The sequence below is a fragment of the Taudactylus pleione genome, unplaced genomic scaffold (assembly GCF_031769625.1).
Source record: "Taudactylus pleione unplaced genomic scaffold, aTauple2 ptg000997l, whole genome shotgun sequence".
NCBI lineage: Eukaryota > Metazoa > Chordata > Amphibia > Anura > Myobatrachidae > Taudactylus > Taudactylus pleione.
The window spans coordinates 1,641,218-1,663,297 of NW_028285398.1; the positions used below are offsets into that span (position 1 = coordinate 1,641,218).

The window sequence follows — 22,080 nt, forward strand, 5'->3', positions numbered from 1 at the left end:
ACAAGAAAATGGCCGCTGGAGACCTCAGAAGAAGCGTGGCCCGCGGAGGAAGCAGTTCAGCGATGCCAGACTATACATACTGAAGGGCGCGCTGAGCTGAGGGGAGGAGCCGCTGTAACAGGGAAAGCTTCCTCCCCTGGCCGGCTATTAACCTCCCAGGACGCCGGCTCCCAGCGCCGATCAGTAAGTCCCTGGTGGTCTAGTGGACACACGGGGTATGGGGGGCCCGCCGCCACTGCCGGCGCCTCCGGTCTGTCCCCGGAGACCGGAGGCACAGGACTGCATATTAAATGCGCGGATCACCGCAAGCGGTGATCCGCGACCTTACCTGCTCCCCGTGGATCCGGCAGCAGTCCTGGGCGCCCGCAGAGTCCGGCTAGTACAGACTCTGGGGTCCCGCTGAGATCCCCAGATCTGTACTGGCGTCTCAGCGCCGGCGGGGTGACGGAGCGGCAGCTTAGACGTCCTATGGACAGTCTGACGCTGCCGCTCTGAAGAATCCAAAGTAAAAATAAAAAAACTCTGTACTTAGAAAAAATAAAGCTTAGGGGCTGCTAATCAGCTCCCCACTGCACTAAACGGTGACCCGATTCCGGCCGGGCACCAACTTAAACTGAGGTGCCTCTGGCTGGGGGTGGGGTTATAGGGAGAGTGGACCCAGTGCATCCTGGGAGCTAAAAGCTTTAACTGCGTGGTGCCCGGATTTGGTTCCCAACCTATACCCCAAGGTCAACCCTGTGGACCCCCTATGGACCCTGAAGTAGAAATGAAGGAACTAGACTAGAGACTGGATGGAGGTGTAGTGTCAGGACAGGACAGGATGGAGGTGTAGTGTCAGGACAGGACAGGATGGAGGTGTAGTGTCAGGACAGGATGGAGGTGTAGTGTCAGGACAGGATGGAGGTGTAGTGTCAGGACAGGACAGGATGGAGGTGTAGTGTTAGTACAGGACAGGATGGAGGTGTAGTGTCAGGACAGGACAGGATGGAGGTGTAGTGTCAGGACAGGAATAGAGGTGAGAGTTTAATGGGGGTGCAGGGTAAGTACAGGAATAGAGGTGAGAGTAGGATGGGGGTGCAGGGTAAGTACAGGAATAGAGGTGAGAGTAGGATGGGGGTGCAGGGTAAGTACAGGAATAGAGGTGAGAGTAGGATGGGGGTGCGGGGTAAGTACAGGAATAGAGGTGAGAGTAGGATGGGGGTGCAGGGTAAGTACAGGAATAGAGGTGAGAGTAGGATGGGGGTGCAGGGTAAGTACAGGAATAGAGGTGAGAGTAGGATGAGGGTGCAGGGGTAAGTACAGGAATAGAGGTGAGAGTAGGATGAGGGTGCAGGGGTAAGTACAGGAATAGAGGTGAGAGTAGGATGGGGGTGCAGGGTAAGTACAGGAATAGAGGTGAGAGTAGGATGGGGGTGCGGGGTAAGTACAGGAATAGAGGTGAGAATTGGATGGGGGTGCAGGGTAAGTACAGGAATAGAGGTGAGAGTAGGATGTGAGTGCAGGGTAAGTACAGGAATAGAGGTGAGAGTAGGATGGGGGTGCAGGGTAAGTACAGGAATAGAGGTGAGAGTAGGATGGGAGTGCAGGGTAAGTACAGGAATAGAGGTGAGAGTAGGATGGGGGTGCAGGGTAAGTACAGGAATAGAGGTGAGAGTAGGATGGGGGTGCAGAGTAAGTACAGGAATAGAGGTGAGAGATGGATGGGGGTGCAGGGTAAGTACAGGAATAGAGGTGAGAGTAGGATGGGAGTGCAGGGTAAGTACAGGAATAGAGGCGAGAGTAGGATGGGGGTGCGGGGTAAGTACAGGAATAAAGGTGAGAGTAGGATGGGGGTGCAGGGTAAGTACAGGAATAGAGGTGAGAGTTGGATGGGGGTGCAGGGTAAGTACAGGAATAGAGGTGAGAGTAGGATGGGGGTGCAGGGTAAGTACAGGAATAGAGGTGAGAGTAGGATGGGGGTGCAGGGTAAGTACAGGAATAGAGGTGAGAGTAGGATGGGGGTGCAGGGTAAGTACAGGAATAGAGGTGAGAGTTGGATGGGGGTGCGGGGTAAGTACAGGAATAGAGGTGAGAGTAGGATGGGGGTGCAGGGTAAGTACAGGAATAGAGGTGAGAGTAGGATGGGGTGCAGGGTAAGTACAGGAATAGAGGTGAGACTAGGATGGGGGTGCGGGGTAAGTACAGGAATAGAGGTGAGAGTTGGATGGGGGTGCGGGGTAAGTACAGGAATAGAGGTAAGAGTAGGATGGGAGTGCAGGGTAAGTACAGGAATAGAGGTGAGAGTAGGATGGGGGTGCAGAGTAAGTACAGGAATAGAGGTGAGAGTAGGATGGGGGTGCAGGGTAAGTACAGGAATAGAGGTGAGAGTTGGATGGGGGTGCAGAGTAAGTACAGGAATAGAGGTGAGAGTAGGATGGGGGTGCAGGGTAAGTACAGGAATAGAGGTGAGAGTTGGATGGGGGTGCAGGGTAAGTACAGGAATAGAGGTGAGAGTAGGATGGGGGTGCAGGGTAAGTACAGGAATAGAGGTGAGAGTAGGATGGGGGTGCAGGGTAAGTACAGGAATAGAGGTGAGAGTTGGATGGGGGTGCAGAGTAAGTACAGGAATAGAGGTGAGAGTAGGATGGGGGTGCAGGGTAAGTACAGGAATAGAGGTGAGAGTAGGATGGGGGTGCAGGGTAAGTACAGGAATAGAGGTGAGAGTAGGATGGGGGTGCAGGGTAAGTACAGGAATAGAGGTGAGAGTAGGATGGGGGTGCAGGGTAAGTACAGGAATAGAGGTGAGAGTAGGATGGGGGTGCAGGGTAAGTACAGGAATAGAGGTGAGAGTTGGATGGGGGTGCAGAGTAAGTACAGGAATAGAGGTGAGAGTAGGATGGGGGTGCAGAGTAAGTACAGGAATAGAGGTGAGAGTAGGATGGGGGTGCAGGGTAAGTACAGGAATAGAGGTGAGAGTTGGATGGGGGTGCAGGGTAAGTACAGGAATAGAGGTGAGAGTAGGATGGGGGTGCAGGGTAAGTACAGGAATAGAGGTGAGAGTAGGATGGGGGTGCAGGGTAAGTACAGGAATAGAGGTGAGAGTTGGATGGGGGTGCAGAGTAAGTACAGGAATAGAGGTGAGAGTAGGATGGGGGTGCAGGGTAAGTACAGGAATAGAGGTGAGAGTAGGATGGGGGTGCAGGGTAAGTACAGGAATAGAGGTGAGAGTAGGATGGGGGTGCAGGGTAAGTACAGGAATAGAGGTGAGAGTAGGATGGGGGTGCAGGGTAAGTACAGGAATAGAGGTGAGAGTAGGATGGGGGTGCAGGGTAAGTACAGGAATAGAGGTGAGAGTTGGATGGGGGTGCAGAGTAAGTACAGGAATAGAGGTGAGAGTAGGATGGGGGTGCAGAGTAAGTACAGGAATAGAGGTGAGAGTAGGATGGGGGTGCAGGGTAAGTACAGGAATAGAGGTGAGAGTAGGATGGGGTGCAGGGTAAGTACAGGAATAATGGTTGGTAGGGCTGTAGGAATACACAGACAGTTTGGGCTCTTTGTAGGAGCATCCTTACCCTGACAAGATAGGAGACACCGGGACCCATCACCTTGTCATCTGGGTGCAGCCAGCCACGGGTGGGCTTATTGACGAAGCTGCCATGTCTCGTCCACTCGTCCCCCGCCAGCTGTCCTCCTTCCACTCGGGACTTCCTTCCACAGCTGAGTTTGTTCATATCCTGGGAGAAAACAGTAAAAGTCCTTCCTGAGTCTGGGCTGTTGTCGGCCTGATCCCCGGGGCTGCTCGTCTCTTTCCCTGCCCCGGAGAAGCTGCGCAGGCTGAGGAGATTGGCCGGGTTAGACAGCTTGAGATTGGCCATTTTCGGAAAGAAAGAGCAGAGCGTGGTGGGGCTGTCCTCGGACTCGGAGGACAGCTCAGCCATGGGCAGCATAGGGGCTATAGAAGAGGAGGAGGAGGAGCTGGGCAAGGACTCGGCCACCATCATATCCACACAGGGAGTAGGGGGCCCTGTGCCTACGGCATCCTCCGCAGAGCTGACGGACTCATTGCGAAGGTGGTTGTATTTGGTTTTGGGAAGGAGATCCATGATGCTGACCGGCAGCTTGCACTCTACAGCAACAAAGGGTCCGGGTCTCATAGTCCGGTGGCAGCGACGACACAGGACACGGAATGTTACACGCAAGCCCCCTCCGATGGCATGCTATATGGTGCTCGCCCCCCACCGCTCAGCGCTGGACAGGAGGAGAGTCCAGTATAGAATCCATCAGCCCAGAGATGTTTGTACAGACAGAGATGGGGCCCCACACTCCCCCCCTGAGCAATCAATGCGTCCCATCCGAGCGGAGAGCCCCTGAGCACGGCTGTGTGACAAGAGGACGGTACCCCCACCTCCACACCCAGAGGAAGGAAGAGAGATTATGGATGTATCAGCAGCGATGGGAGGAAGAGGTGACACTGGTGGTGTTACTGCACACAGAGGAGAGGTCAGCCAGACAGGTCTGCTAATCCATGTGACCGGCTGGGCTGCCCCCCGAGCTCCAGGAGGGACCGTAATAGTCCTTTCAGCTCTCTTCCATCCCTGCAGTCCCAGGAGAGGCAGCGCTGTGGAGGACCAGTCTGCATGAATGGAAGAAGCTGACTGCCTGATTACCCATTCACATGGGAGAAGGGGAGGCCCAGCCAATGGCAGGCTCTGTGCTGACTCACATACCTCGCTGACAGGAAGAGGCTCGTTTCCTACGCCCGAAAGCCAAAGCAGCTCCACAGCAAACATCTCATCATCATAACATTCCACCCCCTGGCATGCCCGCCCGCCCGCCTCTAGAGCTAGCAATCTAATTGTGGGCACAGCATATGCTGATCAATCGTTGCCTGGAAGAGGTGCGGCCGTTCCCCAGAACTACCACTCCCATCATCCTCAGTCACAGATGACCCGATGGCGGAAATATAGCCTCATAAAAGGATAAAGCTTGTCATTAAAATGCTGCTTCTTAAAGAGTCTGTTGTCATGGAGACAATTCAATGACTAGAAGGCAGATCATATGGCCAGATCTCAGCAGAAGTAATGTGTTCTATCAGTCCCTCCTGTACCGGATGAGGATATTACAAATCACGGCCGTGATCATATACAGGTAGTGCACCTGCGAGGCGCCCTCCAATATTCTTGGTTGGGGAAGATAGATATTGGAAGCCATCTGTATATGGTCACGGGTATGATTTATAATACAGATGTGTCCTCATACTGCACGCCAGGTCCTGAAGACATTAGTACATCTATGTGCGACTGAGTAAGAAGCGCTACAATGCAGAGGCCGCGGATTTTTCTCACGCCATGCCGTTGTGCTTCACCTGCCCTTTTGTACGTGTGTAAAACTCATTCCTGTGCAGGTAATGTGACATCCCAGCGTCTGTAGTAGACTGTGGACCTGATTCAGACCCGCTCGCTGCAGACGATGTCCGCATACGTGTAGTTCGCAGCGCGCGTGCGCAAACTAGTACGAGCGATCGGATTTATCTTGCTCGCCCTGCAAAGACAGCCCAGTGGAATGAGTGACAGGAGAGGCCGTTTGTGGGTGGTAACAGGGGCAGGGCAGTAGTAGGGGGAAGTGGAGTTGCAGACGCAGGCGTACCAGAGTGTTTTCACGCCGTTTCTGGGACGTACATAATTAACAGGCAGCGTCATAGTACAGGTTACCTGGTTGAATTATACACCGAAGTGCTCGCAGTGCTTGCCGTAGGGTACAGTCAAAAGCAAACGCTTCAGTCAGATCCGATAGAACTCGATGTACCGATGGTTGTATATGTTTCCTGGAGATGACGTGGTGAGTGGTGTGTGGCTGAGCCTGTAGTGCACTGAGAGTGGTGTGTGGCTGCGCCTGTAGGTCACTGTGAGTGGTGTGTGGCTGCGCCTGTAGTGCACTGAGTGGTGTGTGGCTGCGTCTGTAGTGCACTGTGAGTGGTGTGTCGCTGCGCCTGTAGTGCACTGTGAGTGGTGTGTGGCTGCGCCTGTAGGTCACTGTGAGTGGTGTGTGGCTGCGCCTGTAGTGCACTGTGAGTGGTGTGTCGCTGCGTCTGTAGTGCACTGTGAGTGGTGTGTCGCTGCGTCTGTAGTGCACTGTGAGTGGTGTGTGGCTGCGCCTGTAGTGCACTGTGAGTGGTGTGTCCCTGCGCCTGTAGTGCACTGCGAGTGGTGTGTGGCTGCGCCTGTAGTGTACTGCGAGTGGTGTGTGGCTGCGCCTGTAGTGCACTGTGAGTGGTGTGTCCCTGCGCCTGTAGTGCACTGTGAGTGGTGTGTGGCTGCGCCTGTAGTGCACTGTGAGTGGTGTATCACTGCGCCTGTAGTGCACTGTGAGTGGCTGCGCCTGTAGTGCACTGTGAGTGGTGTGTGGCTGCGCCTGTAGTGCACTGTGAGTGGTGTGTGGCTGCGCCTGTAGTGCACTGTGAGTGGCTGCGCCTGTAGTGCACTGTGAGTGGTGTGTGGCTGCGCCTGTAGTGCACTGTGAGTGGTGTGTGGCTGCGCCTGTAGTGCACTGTGAGTGGTGTGTGGCTGCGCCTGTAGTGCACTGTGAGTGGTGTGTGGCTGCGCCTGTAGTGCACTGTGCGTGGTGTGTCAGTACGTCTGTAGTGCACTGTGAGTGGTGTGTGGCTGCGTCTGTAGTGCACTGTGAGTAGTGTTTCCCTGCGCCTGTAGTGCACTGTGAGTGGTGTGTGGCTGCATCTGTAGTGCACTGTGAGTGGTGTGTGGCTGCGCCTGTAGTGCACTGTGAGTGGTGTGTGGCTGCGCCTGTAGTGCACTGTGAGTGGTGTGTGGCTGCGCCTGTAGTGCACTGTGAGTGGTGTGTGGCTGCGCCTGTAGTGCACTGTGAGTGGTGTGTGGCTGCGCCTGTAGTGCACTGTGAGTGGTGTGTGGCTGCGCCTGTAGTGCACTGTGAGTGGCTGCGCCTGTAGTGCACGGTGAGTGGTGTGTGGCTGCGCCTGTAGTGCACTGTGAGTGGTGTGTGGCTGCGTCTGTAGTGCACTGTGAGTGGTGTGTGGCTCCGTCTGTAGTGCACTGTGAGTGGTGTGTGGCTCCATCTGTAGTGCACTGTGAGTGGTGTGTGGCTGCGCCTGTAGTGCACTGTGAGTGGTGTGTGGCTGCGCCTGTAGTGCACTGTGAGTGGTGTGTGGCTGCGCCTGTAGTGCACTGTGAGTGGTGTGTGGCTGCGCCTGTAGTGCACTGTGAGTGGCTGCGCCTGTAGTGCACTGTGAGTGGTGTGTGGCTGCGCCTGTAGTGCACTGTGAGTGGTGTGTGGCTGCGCCTGTAGTGCACTGTGAGTGGTGTGAGGCTGCGCCTGTAGTGCACTGTGAGTGGTGTGTGGCTGCGCCTGTAGTGCATTGTGAGTGGTGTGTGGCTGCGCCTGTAGTGCACTGTGAGTGGTGTGTCAGTACGTCTGTAGTGCACTGTGAGTGGTGTGTGGCTGCGTCTGTAGTGCACTGTGAGTAGTGTTTCCCTGCGCCTGTAGTGCACTGTGAGTGGTGTGTGGCTGCGCCTGTAGTGCACTGTGAGTGGTGTGTGGCTGCGCCTGTAGTGCACTGTGAGTGGTGTGTGGCTGCGCCTGTAGTGCACTGTGAGTGGTGTGTGGCTGCGCCTGTAGTGCACTGTGAGTGGTGTGTGGCTGCGCCTGTAGTGCACTGTGAGTGGTGTGTGGCTGCGCCTGTAGTGCACTGTGAGTGGTGTGTGGCTGCGCCTGTAGTGCACTGTGAGTGGTGTGTGGCTGCGCCTGTAGTGCACTGTGAGTGGTGTGTGGCTGCGCCTGTAGTGCACTGTGAGTGGTGTGTGGCTGCGCCTGTAGTGCACTGTGAGTGGTGTGTGGCTGCGCCTGTAGTGCACTGTGAGTGGTGTGTGGCTGCGCCTGTAGTGCACTGTGAGTGGTGTGTGGCTGCGCCTGTAGTGCACTGTGAGTGGTGTGTGGCTGCGCCTGTAGTGCACTGTGAGTGGTGTGTGGCTGCGCCTGTAGTGCACTGTGAGTGGTGTGTGGCTGCGCCTGTAGTGCACTGTGAGTGGTGTGTGGCTGCGTCTGTAGTGCACTGTGAGTGGTGTGTGGCTGCGTCTGTAGTGCACTGAGAGTGGTGTGTCGCTGCGTCTGTAGTGCACTGAGAGTGGTGTGTCGCTGCGTCTGTAGTGCACTGTGAGTGGTGTGTGGCTGCGCCTGTAGTGCACTGTGAGTGGTGTGTGGCTGCGCCTGTAGTGCACTGTGAGTGGTGTGTGGCTGCGCCTGTAGTGCACTGTGAGTGGCTGCGCCTGTAGTGCACTGTGAGTGGTGTGTGGCTGCGCCTGTAGTGCACTGTGAGTGGCTGCGCCTGTAGTGCACTGTGAGTGGTGTGTGGCTGCGCCTGTAGTGCACTGTGAGTGGTGTGTGGCTGCGCCTGTAGTGCACTGTGAGTGGTGTGTGGCTGCGCCTGTAGTGCACTGTGAGTGGTGTGTGGCTGCGCCTGTAGTGCACTGTGAGTGGTGTGTGGCTGCGCCTGTAGTGCACTGTGAGTGGTGTGTGGCTGCGCCTGTAGTGCACTGTGAGTGGTGTGTGGCTGCGCCTGTAGTGCACTGTGAGTGGTGTGTGGCTGCGCCTGTAGTGCACTGTGAGTGGTGTGTGGCTGCGCCTGTAGTGCACTGTGAGTGGTGTGTGGCTGCGCCTGTAGTGCACTGTGAGTGGTGTGTGGCTGCGCCTGTAGTGCACTGTGAGTGGTGTGTGGCTGCGCCTGTAGGTCACTGTGAGTGGTGTGTGGCTGCGCCTGTAGTGCACTTTGAGTGGTGTGTCGCTGCGTCTGTAGTGCACTGTGAGTGGTGTGTGGCTCCATCTGTAGTGCACTGTGAGTGGTGTGTGGCTGCGCCTGTAGGTCACTGTGAGTGGTGTGTGGCTGCGCCTGTAGTGCACTGCGAGTGGTGTGTGGCTGCGCCTGTAGTGCACTGTGAGTGGTGTGTGGCTGCGCCTGTAGTGCACTGTGAGTGGTGTGTCCCTGCGCCTGTAGTGCACTGTGAGTGGTGTGTGGCTGTGCCTGTAGTGCACTGTGAGTGGTGTATCACTGCGCCTGTAGTGCACTGTGAGTGGCTGCGCCTGTAGTGCACTGTGAGTGGTGTGTGGCTGCGCCTGTAGTACACTGTGAGTGGTGTGTGGCTGCGCCTGTAGTACACTGTGAGTGGTGTGTGGCTGCGCCTGTAGTGCACTGTGAGTGGTGTGTGGCTGTGCCTGTAGTGCACTGAGAGTGGTGTGTCAGTACGTCTGTAGTGCACTGTGAGTGGTGTGTGGCTGCGTCTGTAGTGCACTGTGAGTAGTGTTTCCCTGCGCCTGTAGTGCACTGTGAGTGGTGTGTGCCTGCATCTGTAGTGCACTGTGAGTGGTGTGTGGCTGCGCCTGTAGTGCACTGTGAGTAGTGTGTGGCTGCGCCTGTAGGGCACTGTGAGTGGTGTGTGGCTGCGCCTGTAGGGCACTGAGAGTGGTGTTTCCCTGCGTCTGTAGTGCACTGTGAGTGGTGTGTGGCTGTGCCTGTAGGTCACTGTGAGTGGTGTGTGGCTGCGCCTGTAGTGCACTGTGAGTGGTGTGTCGCTGCGTCTGTAGTGCACTGTGAGTGGTGTGTCGCTGCGTCTGTAGTGCACTGTGAGTGGTGTGTGGCTCCATCTGTAGTGCACTGTGAGTGGTGTGTGGCTGCGCCTGTAGGTCACTGTGAGTGGTGTGTGGCTGCGCCTGTAGTGCACTGTGAGTGGTGTGTGGCTGCGCCTGTAGTGCACTGTGAGTGGTGTGTGGCTGCGTCTGTAGTGCACTGAGAGTGGTGTGTCGCTGCGTCTGTAGTGCACTGAGAGTGGTGTGTGGCTGCGCCTGTAGTGCACTGTGAGTGGTGTGTGGCTGCGCCTGTAGTGCACTGTGAGTGGTGTGTGGCTGCGCCTGTAGTGCACTGTGAGTGGTGTGTGGCTGCGTCTGTAGTGCACTGTGAGTGGTGTGTCGCTGCGTCTGTAGTGCACTGTGAGTGGTGTTTCCCTGCGTCTGTAGTGCACTGTGAGCGGAGTGTGGCTGCGCCTGTAGTGCACTGTGAGCGGTGTGTGGCTGCGCCTGTAGTGCACTGAGAGCGGTGTGTCGCTGCGTCTGTAGTGCACTGTGTAGTGCACTGTGAGTGGTGTTTACCTGCGCCTGTAGTGCACTGTGAGTGGTGTGTCGCTGCGTCTGTAGTGCACTGTGAGTGGTGTTTCCCTGCGTCTGTAGTGCACTGTGAGTGGTGTGTCACTGCGTCTGTAGTGCACTGTGAGTGGTGTTTACCTGCGCCTGTAGTGCACTGTGAGTGGTGTGTCGCTGCGCCTGTAGTGCACTGTGAGTGGTGTGTCGCTGCGTCTGTAGTGCACTGTGAGTGGTGTGTCGCTGCGCCTGTAGTGCACTGTGAGTGGTGTGTCGCTGCGGCTGTAGTGCACTGTGAGTGGTGTGTGGCTGCGCCTGTAGTGCACTGTGAGTGGTGTGTGGCTGTGCCTGTAGTGCCCTGTGAGTGGTGTGTGGCTGCGCCTGTAGTGCACTGAGAGTGGTGTGTGGCTGCGCCTGTAGTGCACTGAGAGTGGTGTGTCAGTACGTCTGTAGTGCACTGTGAGTGGTGTGTGGCTGCGTCTGTAGTGCACTGTGAGTAGTGTTTCCCTGCGCCTGTAGTGCACTGTGAGTGGTGTGTGCCTGCATCTGTAGTGCACTGTGAGTGGTGTGTGGCTGCGCCTGTAGTGCACTGTGAGTAGTGTGTGGCTGTGCCTGTAGGGCACTGTGAGTGGTGTGTGGCTGCGCCTGTAGTGCACTGAGAGTGGTGTTTCCCTGCGTCTGTAGTGCACTGTGAGTGGTGTGTGGCTGCGCCTGTAGGTCACTGTGAGTGGTGTGTGGCTGCGCCTGTAGTGCACTGTGAGTGGTGTGTCGCTGCGTCTGTAGTGCACTGTGAGTGGTGTGTGGCTCCATCTGTAGTGCACTGTGAGTGGTGTGTGGCTGCGCCTGTAGGTCACTGTGAGTGGTGTGTGGCTGCGCCTGTAGTGCACTGTTAGTGGTGTGTGGCTGCGCCTGTAGTGCACTGTGAGTGGTGTGTGGCTGCGTCTGTAGTGCACTGAGAGTGGTGTGTCGCTGCGTCTGTAGTGCACTGAGAGTGGTGTGTGGCTGCGCCTGTAGTGCACTGTGAGTGGTGTGTGGCTGCGCCTGTAGTGCACTGTGAGTGGTGTGTGGCTGCGCCTGTAGTGCACTGTGAGTGGTGTGTGGCTGCGCCTGTAGTGCACTGTGAGTGGTGTGTGGCTGCGTCTGTAGTGCACTGTGAGTGGTGTGTCGCTGCGTCTGTAGTGCACTGTGAGTGGTGTTTCCCTGCGTCTGTAGTGCACTGTGAGCGGAGTGTGGCTGCGCCTGTAGTGCACTGTGAGCGGTGTGTGGCTGCGCCTGTAGTGCACTGTGAGTGGTGTGTCGCTGCGCCTGTAGTGCACTGTGAGTGGTGTGTCCCTGCGCCTGTAGTGCACTGCGAGTGGTGTGTGGCTGCGCCTGTAGTGCACTGCGAGTGGTGTGTGGCTGCGCCTGTAGTGCACTGCGAGTGGTGTGTCCCTGCGCCTGTAGTGCACCGTGAGTGGTGTGTGGCTGCGCCTGTAGTGCACTGTGAGTGGTGTATCACTGCGCCTGTAGTGCACTGTGAGTGGCTGCGCCTGTAGTGCACTGTGAGTGGTGTGTGGCTGCGCCTGTAGGTCACTGTGAGTGGTGTGTGGCTGCGCCTGTAGTGCACTGTGAGTGGTGTGTCGCTGCGTCTGTACTGCACTGTGAGTGGTGTGTCGCTGCGTCTGTAGTGCACTGTGAGTGGTGTGTGGCTCCGTCTGTAGTGCACTGTGAGTGGTGTGTGGCTGCGCCTGTAGGTCACTGTGAGTGGTGTGTGGCTGCGCCTGTAGTGCACTGTGAGTGGTGTGTCGCTATGTCTGTAGTGCACTGAGAGCGGTGTGTCGCTGCGTCTGTAGTGCACTGTGTAGTGCCTGTGAGTGGTGTTTACCTGCGCCTGTAGTGCACTGTGAGTGGTGTGTCGCTGCGTCTGTAGTGCACTGTGAGTGGTGTTTCCCTGCGTCTGTAGTGCACTGTGAGTGGTGTGTCACTGCGTCTGTAGTGCACTGTGAGTGGTGTTTACCTGCGCCTGTAGTGCACTGTGAGTGGCGTGTCGCTGCGCCTGTAGTGCACTGTGAGTGGTGTGTCGCTGCGTCTGTAGTGCACTGTGAGTGGTGTGTCGCTGCGCCTGTAGTGCACTGTGAGTGGTGTGTGGCTGCGCCTGTAGTGCACTGTGAGTGGTGTGTGGCTGCGCCTGTAGTGCCCTGTGAGTGGTGTGTGGCTGCGCCTGTAGTGCACTGAGAGTGGTGTGTCAGTACGTCTGTAGTGCACTGTGAGTGGTGTGTGGCTGCGTCTGTAGTGCACTGTGAGTAGTGTTTCCCTGCGCCTGTAGTGCACTGTGAGTGGTGTGTGCCTGCATCTGTAGTGCACTGTGAGTGGTGTGTGGCTGCGCCTGTAGTGCACTGTGAGTGGTGTGTGGCTGCGCCTGTAGTGCACTGTGAGTGGTGTGTGGCTGCGCCTGTAGTGCACTGAGAGTGGTGTGTGGCTGCGCCTGTAGTGCACTGAGAGTGGTGTTTCCCTGCGTCTGTAGTGCACTGTGAGTGGTGTGTGGCTGCGCCTGTAGTGCACTGTGAGTGGTGTGTGGCTGCGCCTGTACTGCACCGTGATGGTGTGTGGCTGCGCCTGTAGTGCACTGTGAGTGGTGTGTGGCTGCGCCTGTAGTGCACTGTGAGTGGTGTGTCCCTGCGCCTGTAGTGCACTGTGAGTGGTGTGTCCCTGCGCCTGTAGTGCACTGTGAGTGGTGTGTGGCTGCGCCTGTAGTGCACTGTGAGTGGTGTGTCCCTGCGCCTGTAGTGCACTGCGAGTGGTGTGTGGCTGCGCCTGTAGTGCACTGCGAGTGGTGTGTCCCTGCGCCTGTAGTGCACCGTGAGTGGTGTGTGGCTGCGCCTGTAGTGCACTGTGAGTGGTGTATCACTGCGCCTGTAGTGCACTGTGAGTGGCTGCGCCTGTAGTGCACTGTGAGTGGTGTGTGGCTGCGCCTGTAGGTCACTGTGAGTGGTGTGTGGCTGCGCCTGTAGTGCACTGTGAGTGGTGTGTCGCTGCGTCTGTACTGCACTGTGAGTGGTGTGTCGCTGCGTCTGTAGTGCACTGTGAGTGGTGTGTGGCTCCGTCTGTAGTGCACTGTGAGTGGTGTGTGGCTGCGCCTGTAGGTCACTGTGAGTGGTGTGTGGCTGCGCCTGTAGTGCACTGTGAGTGGTGTGTCGCTATGTCTGTAGTGCACTGAGAGCGGTGTGTCGCTGCGTCTGTAGTGCACTGTGTAGTGCCTGTGAGTGGTGTTTACCTGCGCCTGTAGTGCACTGTGAGTGGTGTGTCGCTGCGTCTGTAGTGCACTGTGAGTGGTGTTTCCCTGCGTCTGTAGTGCACTGTGAGTGGTGTGTCACTGCGTCTGTAGTGCACTGTGAGTGGTGTTTACCTGCGCCTGTAGTGCACTGTGAGTGGCGTGTCGCTGCGCCTGTAGTGCACTGTGAGTGGTGTGTCGCTGCGTCTGTAGTGCACTGTGAGTGGTGTGTCGCTGCGCCTGTAGTGCACTGTGAGTGGTGTGTGGCTGCGCCTGTAGTGCACTGTGAGTGGTGTGTGGCTGCGCCTGTAGTGCCCTGTGAGTGGTGTGTGGCTGCGCCTGTAGTGCACTGAGAGTGGTGTGTCAGTACGTCTGTAGTGCACTGTGAGTGGTGTGTGGCTGCGTCTGTAGTGCACTGTGAGTAGTGTTTCCCTGCGCCTGTAGTGCACTGTGAGTGGTGTGTGCCTGCATCTGTAGTGCACTGTGAGTGGTGTGTGGCTGCGCCTGTAGTGCACTGTGAGTGGTGTGTGGCTGCGCCTGTAGTGCACTGTGAGTGGTGTGTGGCTGCGCCTGTAGTGCACTGAGAGTGGTGTGTGGCTGCGCCTGTAGTGCACTGAGAGTGGTGTTTCCCTGCGTCTGTAGTGCACTGTGAGTGGTGTGTGGCTGCGCCTGTAGTGCACTGTGAGTGGTGTGTGGCTGCGCCTGTACTGCACCGTGATGGTGTGTGGCTGCGCCTGTAGTGCACTGTGAGTGGTGTGTGGCTGCGCCTGTAGTGCACTGTGAGTGGTGTGTGGCTGCGCCTGTAGTGCACTGTGAGTGGTGTGTGGCTGCGCCTGTAGTGCACTGTGAGTGGTGTGTGGCTGCGCCTGTAGTGCACTGTGAGTGGTGTGTGGCTGCGCCTGTAGTGCACTGTGAGTGGTGTGTGGCTGCGCCTGTAGTGCACTGTGAGTGGTGTGTGGCTGCGCCTGTAGTGCACTGTGAGTGGTGTGTCCCTGCGCCTGTAGTGCACTGTGAGTGGTGTGTCCCTGCGCCTGTAGTGCACTGTGAGTGGTGTGTGGCTGCGTCTGTAGTGCACTGTGAGTGGTGTGTGGCTGCGTCTGTAGTGCACTGTGAGTGGTGTGTGGCTGCGCCTGTAGTGCACTGTGAGTGGTGTGTCGCTGCGTCTGTACTGCACTGTGAGTGGTGTGTCGCTGCGTCTGTAGTGCACTGTGAGTGGTGTGTGGCTCCGTCTGTAGTGCACTGTGAGTGGTGTGTGGCTGCGCCTGTAGGTCACTGTGAGTGGTGTGTGGCTGCGCCTGTAGTGCACTGTGAGTGGTGTGTCGCTATGTCTGTAGTGCACTGAGAGCGGTGTGTCGCTGCGTCTGTAGTGCACTGTGTAGTGCACTGTGAGTGGTGTTTACCTGCGCCTGTAGTGCACTGTGAGTGGTGTGTCGCTGCGTCTGTAGTGCACTGTGAGTGGTGTTTCCCTGCGTCTGTAGTGCACTGTGAGTGGTGTCTCACTGCGTCTGTAGTGCACTGTGAGTGGTGTTTACCTGCGCCTGTAGTGCACTGTTAGTGGTGTGTCGCTGCGCCTGTAGTGCACTGTGAGTGGTGTGTCGCTGCGTCTGTAGTGCACTGTGAGTGGTGTGTCGCTGCGCCTGTAGTGCACTGTGAGTGGTGTGTCGCTGCGGCTGTAGTGCACTGTGAGTGGTGTGTGGCTGCGCCTGTAGTGCACTGTGAGTGGTGTGTGGCTGCGCCTGTAGTGCCCTGTGAGTGGTGTGTGGCTGCGCCTGTAGTGCACTGAGAGTGGTGTGTGGCTGCGCCTGTAGTGCACTGAGAGTGGTGTGTCAGTACGTCTGTAGTGCACTGTGAGTGGTGTGTGGCTGCGTCTGTAGTGCACTGTGAGTAGTGTTTCCCTGCGCCTGTAGTGCACTGTGAGTGGTGTGTGCCTGCATCTGTAGTGCACTGTGAGTGGTGTGTGGCTGCGCCTGTAGTGCACTGTGAGTAGTGTGTGGCTGCGCCTGTAGGGCACTGTGAGTGGTGTGTGGCTGCGCCTGTAGTGCACTGAGAGTGGTGTTTCCCTGCGTCTGTAGTGCACTGTGAGTGGTGTGTGGCTGCGCCTGTAGGTCACTGTGAGTGGTGTGTGGCTGCGCCTGTAGTGCACTGTGAGTGGTGTGTCGCTGCGTCTGTAGTGCACTGTGAGTGGTGTGTGGCTCCATCTGTAGTGCACTGTGAGTGGTGTGTGGCTGCGCCTGTAGGTCACTGTGAGTGGTGTGTGGCTGCGCCTGTAGTGCACTGTTAGTGGTGTGTGGCTGCGCCTGTAGTGCACTGTGAGTGGTGTGTGGCTGCGTCTGTAGTGCACTGAGAGTGGTGTGTCGCTGCGTCTGTAGTGCACTGAGAGTGGTGTGTGGCTGCGCCTGTAGTGCACTGTGAGTGGTGTGTGGCTGCGCCTGTAGTGCACTGTGAGTGGTGTGTGGCTGCGCCTGTAGTGCGCTGTGAGTGGTGTGTGGCTGCGTCTGTAGTGCGCTGTGAGTGGTGTGTCGCTGCGTCTGTAGTGCACTGTGAGTGGTGTTTCCCTGCGTCTGTAGTGCACTGTGAGCGGAGTGTGGCTGCGCCTGTAGTGCACTGTGAGCGGTGTGTGGCTGCGCCTGTAGTGCACTGTGAGTGGTGTGTCGCTGCGCCTGTAGTGCACTGTGAGTGGTGTGTCCCTGCGCCTGTAGTGCACTGCGAGTGGTGTGTGGCTGCGCCTGTAGTGCACTGCGAGTGGTGTGTGGCTGCGCCTGTAGTGCACTGCGAGTGGTGTGTCCCTGCGCCTGTAGTGCACCGTGAGTGGTGTGTGGCTGTGCCTATAGTGCACTGTGAGTGGTGTATCACTGCGCCTGTAGTGCACTGTGAGTGGCTGCGCCTGTAGTGCACTGTGAGTGGTGTGTGGCTGCGCCTGTAGGTCACTGTGAGTGGTGTGTGGCTGCGCCTGTAGTGCACTGTGAGTGGTGTGTCGCTGCGTCTGTACTGCACTGTGAGTGGTGTGTCGCTGCGTCTGTAGTGCACTGTGAGTGGTGTGTGGCTCCGTCTGTAGTGCACTGTGAGTGGTGTGTGGCTGCGCCTGTAGGTCACTGTGAGTGGTGTGTGGCTGCGCCTGTAGTGCACTGTGAGTGGTGTGTCGCTATGTCTGTAGTGCACTGAGAGCGGTGTGTCGCTGCGTCTGTAGTGCACTGTGTAGTGCACTGTGAGTGGTGTTTACCTGCGCCTGTAGTGCACTGTGAGTGGTGTGTCGCTGCGTCTGTAGTGCACTGTGAGTGGTGTTTCCCTGCGTCTGTAGTGCACTGTGAGTGGTGTGTCACTGCGTCTGTAGTGCACTGTGAGTGGTGTTTACCTGCGCCTGTAGTGCACTGTGAGTGGTGTGTCGCTGCGCCTGTAGTGCACTGTGAGTGGTGTGTCGCTGCGTCTGTAGTGCACTGTGAGTGGTGTGTCGCTGCGCCTGTAGTGCACTGTGAGTGGTGTGTGGCTGCGCCTGTAGTGCACTGTGAGTGGTGTGTGGCTGCGCCTGTAGTGCCCTGTGAGTGGTGTGTGGCTGCGCCTGTAGTGCACTGAGAGTGGTGTGTCAGTACGTCTGTAGTGCACTGTGAGTGGTGTGTGGCTGCGTCTGTAGTGCACTGTGAGTAGTGTTTCCCTGCGCCTGTAGTGCACTGTGAGTGGTGTGTGCCTGCATCTGTAGTGCACTGTGAGTGGTGTGTGGCTGCGCCTGTAGTGCACTGTGAGTGGTGTGTGGCTGCGCCTGTAGTGCACTGTGAGTGGTGTGTGGCTGCGCCTGTAGTGCACTGAGAGTGGTGTGTGGCTGCGCCTGTAGTGCACTGAGAGTGGTGTTTCCCTGCGTCTGTAGTGCACTGTGAGTGGTGTGTGGCTGCGCCTGTAGTGCACTGTGAGTGGTGTGTGGCTGCGCCTGTACTGCACCGTGATGGTGTGTGGCTGCGCCTGTAGTGCACTGTGAGTGGTGTGTGGCTGCGCCTGTAGTGCACTGTGAGTGGTGTGTGGCTGCGCCTGTAGTGCACTGTGAGTGGTGTGTGGCTGCGCCTGTAGTGCACTGTGAGTGGTGTGTGGCTGCGCCTGTAGTGCACTGTGAGTGGTGTGTGGCTGCGCCTGTAGTGCACTGTGAGTGGTGTGTGGCTGCGCCTGTAGTGCACTGTGAGTGGTGTGTCCCTGCGCCTGTAGTGCACTGTGAGTGGTGTGTGGCTGCGTCTGTAGTGCACTGTGAGTGGTGTGTGGCTGCGCCTGTAGTGCACTGTGAGTGGTGTGTGGCTGCGCCTGTAGTGCACTGTGAGTGGTGTGTGGCTGCGCCTGTAGTGCACTGTGAGTGGTGTGTGGCTGCGCCTGTAGTGCACTGTGAGTGGTGTGTGGCTGCGCCTGTAGTGCACTGTGAGTGGTGTTTCCCTGCGTCTGTAGTGCACTGTGAGTGGTGTGTCACTGCGTCTGTAGTGCACTGTGAGTGGTGTTTCCCTGCGTCTGTAGTGCACTGTGAGTGGTGTGTGGCTGCGTCTGTAGTGCACTGTGAGTGGTGTGTCGCTGCGCCTGTAGTGCACTGTGAGTGGTGTTTCCCTGCGCCTGTAGTGCACTGTGAGTGGTGTTTCCCTGCACCTGTAGTGCACTGTGTGTGGTGTGTCCCTGCGCCTGTAGTGCACTGTGAGTGGTGTGTAGCTGCGCCTGTAGTGCACTGTGAGTGGTGTGTAGCTGCGCCTGTAGTGCACTGTGAGTGGTGTGTCGCTGCGCCTGTAGTGCACTGTGAGTGGTGTGTCCCTGCGCCTGTAGTGCACTGCGAGTGGTGTGTGGCTGCGCCTGTAGTGCACTGCGAGTGGTGTGTGGCTGCGCCTGTAGTGCACTGTGAGTGGTGTGTCCCTGCGCCTGTAGTGCACCGTGAGTGGTGTGTCCCTGCGCCTGTAGTGCACTGTGAGTGGTGTATCACTGCGCCTGTAGTGCACTGTGAGTGGCTGCGCCTGTAGTGCACTGTGAGTGGTGTGTGGCTGCGCCTGTAGGTCACTGTGAGTGGTGTGTGGCTGCGACTGTAGTGCACTGTGAGTGGTGTGTCGCTGCGTCTGTACTGCACTGTGAGTGGTGTGTCGCTGCGTCTGTAGTGCACTGTGAGTGGTGTGTGGCTCCGTCTGTAGTGCACTGTGAGTGGTGTGTGGCTGCGCCTGTAGGTCACTGTGAGTGGTGTGTGGCTGCGCCTGTAGTGCACTGTGAGTGGTGTGTCGCTATGTCTGTAGTGCACTGAGAGCGGTGTGTCGCTGCGTCTGTAGTGCACTGTGTAGTGCACTGTGAGTGGTGTTTACCTGCGCCTGTAGTGCACTGTGAGTGGTGTGTCGCTGCGTCTGTAGTGCACTGTGAGTGGTGTTTCCCTGCGTCTGTAGTGCACTGTGAGTGGTGTGTCACTGCGTCTGTAGTGCACTGTGAGTGGTGTTTACCTGCGCCTGTAGTGCACTGTGAGTGGTGTGTCGCTGCGCCTGTAGTGCACTGTGAGTGGTGTGTCGCTGCGTCTGTAGTGCACTGTGAGTGGTGTGTCGCTGCGCCTGTAGTGCACTGTGAGTGGTGTGTCGCTGCGGCTGTAGTGCACTGTGAGTGGTGTGTGGCTGCGCCTGTAGTGCACTGTGAGTGGTGTATGGCTGCGCCTGTAGTGCCCTGTGAGTGGTGTGTGGCTACGCCTGTAGTGCACTGAGAGTGGTGTGTGGCTGCGCCTGTAGTGCACTGAGAGTGGTGTGTCAGTACGTCTGTAGTGCACTGTGAGTGGTGTGTGGCTGCGTCTGTAGTGCAATGTGAGTAGTGTTTCCCTGCGCCTGTAGTGCACTGTGAGTGGTGTGTGCCTGCGCCTGTAGTGCACTGAGAGTGGTGTTTCCCTGCGTCTGTAGTGCACTGTGAGTGGTGTGTGGCTGCGCCTGTAGGTCACTGTGAGTGGTGTGTGGCTGCGCCTGTAGTGCACTGTGAGTGGTGTGTCGCTGCGTCTGTAGTGCACTGTGAGTGGTGTGTGGCTCCATCTGTAGTGCACTGTGAGTGGTGTGTGGCTGCGCCTGTAGGTCACTGTGAGTGGTGTGTGGCTGCGCCTGTAGTGCACTGTTAGTGGTGTGTGGCTGCGCCTGTAGTGCACTGTGAGTGGTGTGTGGCTGCGTCTGTAGTGCACTGAGAGTGGTGTGTCGCTGCGTCTGTAGTGCACTGAGAGTGGTGTGTGGCTGCGCCTGTAGTGCACTGTGAGTGGTGTGTGGCTGCGCCTGTAGTGCACTGTGAGTAGTGTGTGGCTGCGCCTGTAGTGCACTGTGAGTGGTGTGTGGCTGCGTCTGTAGTGCACTGTGAGTGGTGTGTCGCTGCGTCTGTAGTGCACTGTGAGTGGTGTTTCCCTGCGTCTGTAGTGCACTGTGAGCGGAGTGTGGCTGCGCCTGTAGTGCACTGTGAGCGGTGTGTGGCTGCGCCTGTAGTGCACTGTGAGTGGTGTGTCGCTGCGCCTGTAGTGCACTGTGAGTGGTGTGTCCCTGCGCCTGTAGTGCACTGCGAGTGGTGTGTGGCTGCGCCTGTAGTGCACTGCGAGTGGTGTGTGGCTGCGCCTGTAGTGCACTGCGAGTGGTGTGTCCCTGCGCCTGTAGTGCACCGTGAGTGGTGTGTCCCTGCGCCTGTAGTGCACTGTGAGTGGTGTATCACTGCGCCTGTAGTGCACTGTGAGTGGCTGCGCCTGTAGTGCACTGTGAGTGGTGTGTGGCTGCGCCTGTAGGTCACTGTGAGTGGTGTGTGGCTGCGCCTGTAGTGCACTGTGAGTGGTGTGTCGCTGCGTCTGTACTGCACTGTGAGTGGTGTGTCGCTGCGTCTGTAGTGCACTGTGAGTGGTGTGTGGCTCCGTCTGTAGTGCACTGTGAGTGGTGTGTGGCTGCGCCTGTAGGTCACTGTGAGTGGTGTGTGGCTGCGCCTGTAGTGCACTGTGAGTGGTGTGTCGCTATGTCTGTAGTGCACTGAGAGCGGTGTGTCGCTGCGTCTGTAGTGCACTGTGTAGTGCACTGTGAGTGGTGTTTACCTGCGCCTGTAGTGCACTGTGAGTGGTGTGTCGCTGCGTCTGTAGTGCACTGTGAGTGGTGTTTCCCTGCGTCTGTAGTGCACTGTGAGTGGTGTGTCACTGCGTCTGTAGTGCACTGTGAGTGGTGTTTACCTGCGCCTGTAGTGCACTGTGAGTGGTGTGTCGCTGCGCCTGTAGTGCACTGTGAGTGGTGTGTCGCTGCGTCTGTAATGCACTGTGAGTGGTGTGTCGCTGCGCCTGTAGTGCACTGTGAGTGGTGTGTCGCTGCGCCTGTAGTGCACTGTGAGTGGTATGTGGCTGCGCCTGTAGTGCACTGTGAGTGGTGTGTGGCTGCGCCTGTAGTGCCCTGTGAGTGGTGTGTGGCTGCGCCTGTAGTGCACTGAGAGTGGTGTGTCAGTACGTCTGTAGTGCACTGTGAGTGGTGTGTGGCTGCGTCTGTAGTGCACTGTGAGTAGTGTTTCCCTGCGCCTGTAGTGCACTGTGAGTGGTGTGTGCCTGCATCTGTAGTGCACTGTGAGTGGTGTGTGGCTGCGCCTGTAGTGCACTGTGAGTGGTGTGTGGCTGCGCCTGTAGTGCACTGTGAGTGGTGTGTGGCTGCGCCTGTAGTGCACTGAGAGTGGTGTGTGGCTGCGCCTGTAGTGCACTGAGAGTGGTGTTTCCCTGCGTCTGTAGTGCACTGTGAGTGGTGTGTGGCTGCGCCTGTAGTGCACTGTGAGTGGTATGTGGCTGCGCCTGTACTGCACCGTGATGGTGTGTGGCTGCGCCTGTAGTGCACTGTGAGTGGTGTGTGGCTGCGCCTGTAGTGCACTGTGAGTGGTGTGTGGCTGCGCCTGTAGTGCACTGTGAGTGGTGTGTGGCTGCGCCTGTAGTGCACTGTGAGTGGTGTGTGGCTGCGCCTGTAGTGCACTGTGAGTGGTGTGTGGCTGCGCCTGTAGTGCACTGTGAGTGGTGTGTCCCTGCGCCTGTAGTGCACTGTGAGTGGTGTGTCCCTGCGCCTGTAGTGCACTGTGAGTGGTGTGTGGCTGCGTCTGTAGTGCACTGTGAGTGGTGTGTGGCTGCGTCTGTAGTGCACTGTGAGTGGTGTGTGGCTGCGCCTGTAGTGCACTGTGAGTGGTGTGTGGCTGCGCCTGTAGTGCACTGTGAGTGGTGTGTGGCTGCGCCTGTAGTGCACTGTGAGTGGTGTTTCCCTGCGTCTGTAGTGCACTGTGAGTGGTGTGTCACTGCGTCTGTAGTGCACTGTGAGTGGTGTTTCCCTGCGTCTGTAGTGCACTGTGAGTGGTGTGTCGCTGCGTCTGTAGTGCACTGTGAGTGGTGTGTCGCTGCGCCTGTAGTGCACTCTGAGTGGTGTTTCCCTGCGCCTGTAGTGCACTGTGAGTGGTGTTTCCCTGCACCTGTAGTGCACTGTGTGTGGTGTGTCCCTGCGCCTGTAGTGCACTGTGAGTGGTGTGTAGCTGCGCCTGTAGTGCACTGTGAGTGGTGTGTAGCTGCGCCTGTAGTGCACTGTGAGTGGTGTGTGGCTGCGCCTGTAGTGCACTGTGAGTGGTGTTTACCTGCGCCTGTAGTGCACTGTGAGTGGTGTGTCGCTGCGCCTGTAGTGCACTGTGAGTGGTGTGTCGCTGCGTCTGTAATGCACTGTGAGTGGTGTGTCGCTGCGCCTGTAGTGCACTGT

General features: G+C 57.5%; 1 protein-coding gene across 3 annotated transcripts in view; it reads right to left on the reverse strand.

Moving 5' to 3' along the window:
* The window catches only part of SHC1 (SHC adaptor protein 1), an 89,458-nt gene that overhangs the window by 32,712 nt on the left and 34,666 nt on the right, over window positions 1–22,080 (reverse strand). For 2 of the 3 annotated variants that reach the window (XM_088460992.1, XM_088460991.1), the window contains one exon: window positions 3,552–3,713. In XM_088460992.1, coding sequence (XP_088317118.1) covers window positions 3,552–3,710 — 159 coding nt within the window. In that variant the 5' untranslated portion in view covers window positions 3,711–3,713. Of the gene's footprint in view, window positions 1–3,551; window positions 4,659–22,080 lie in introns of those variants that run through there. The other variant, XM_088460990.1, reaches the window with a different exon arrangement.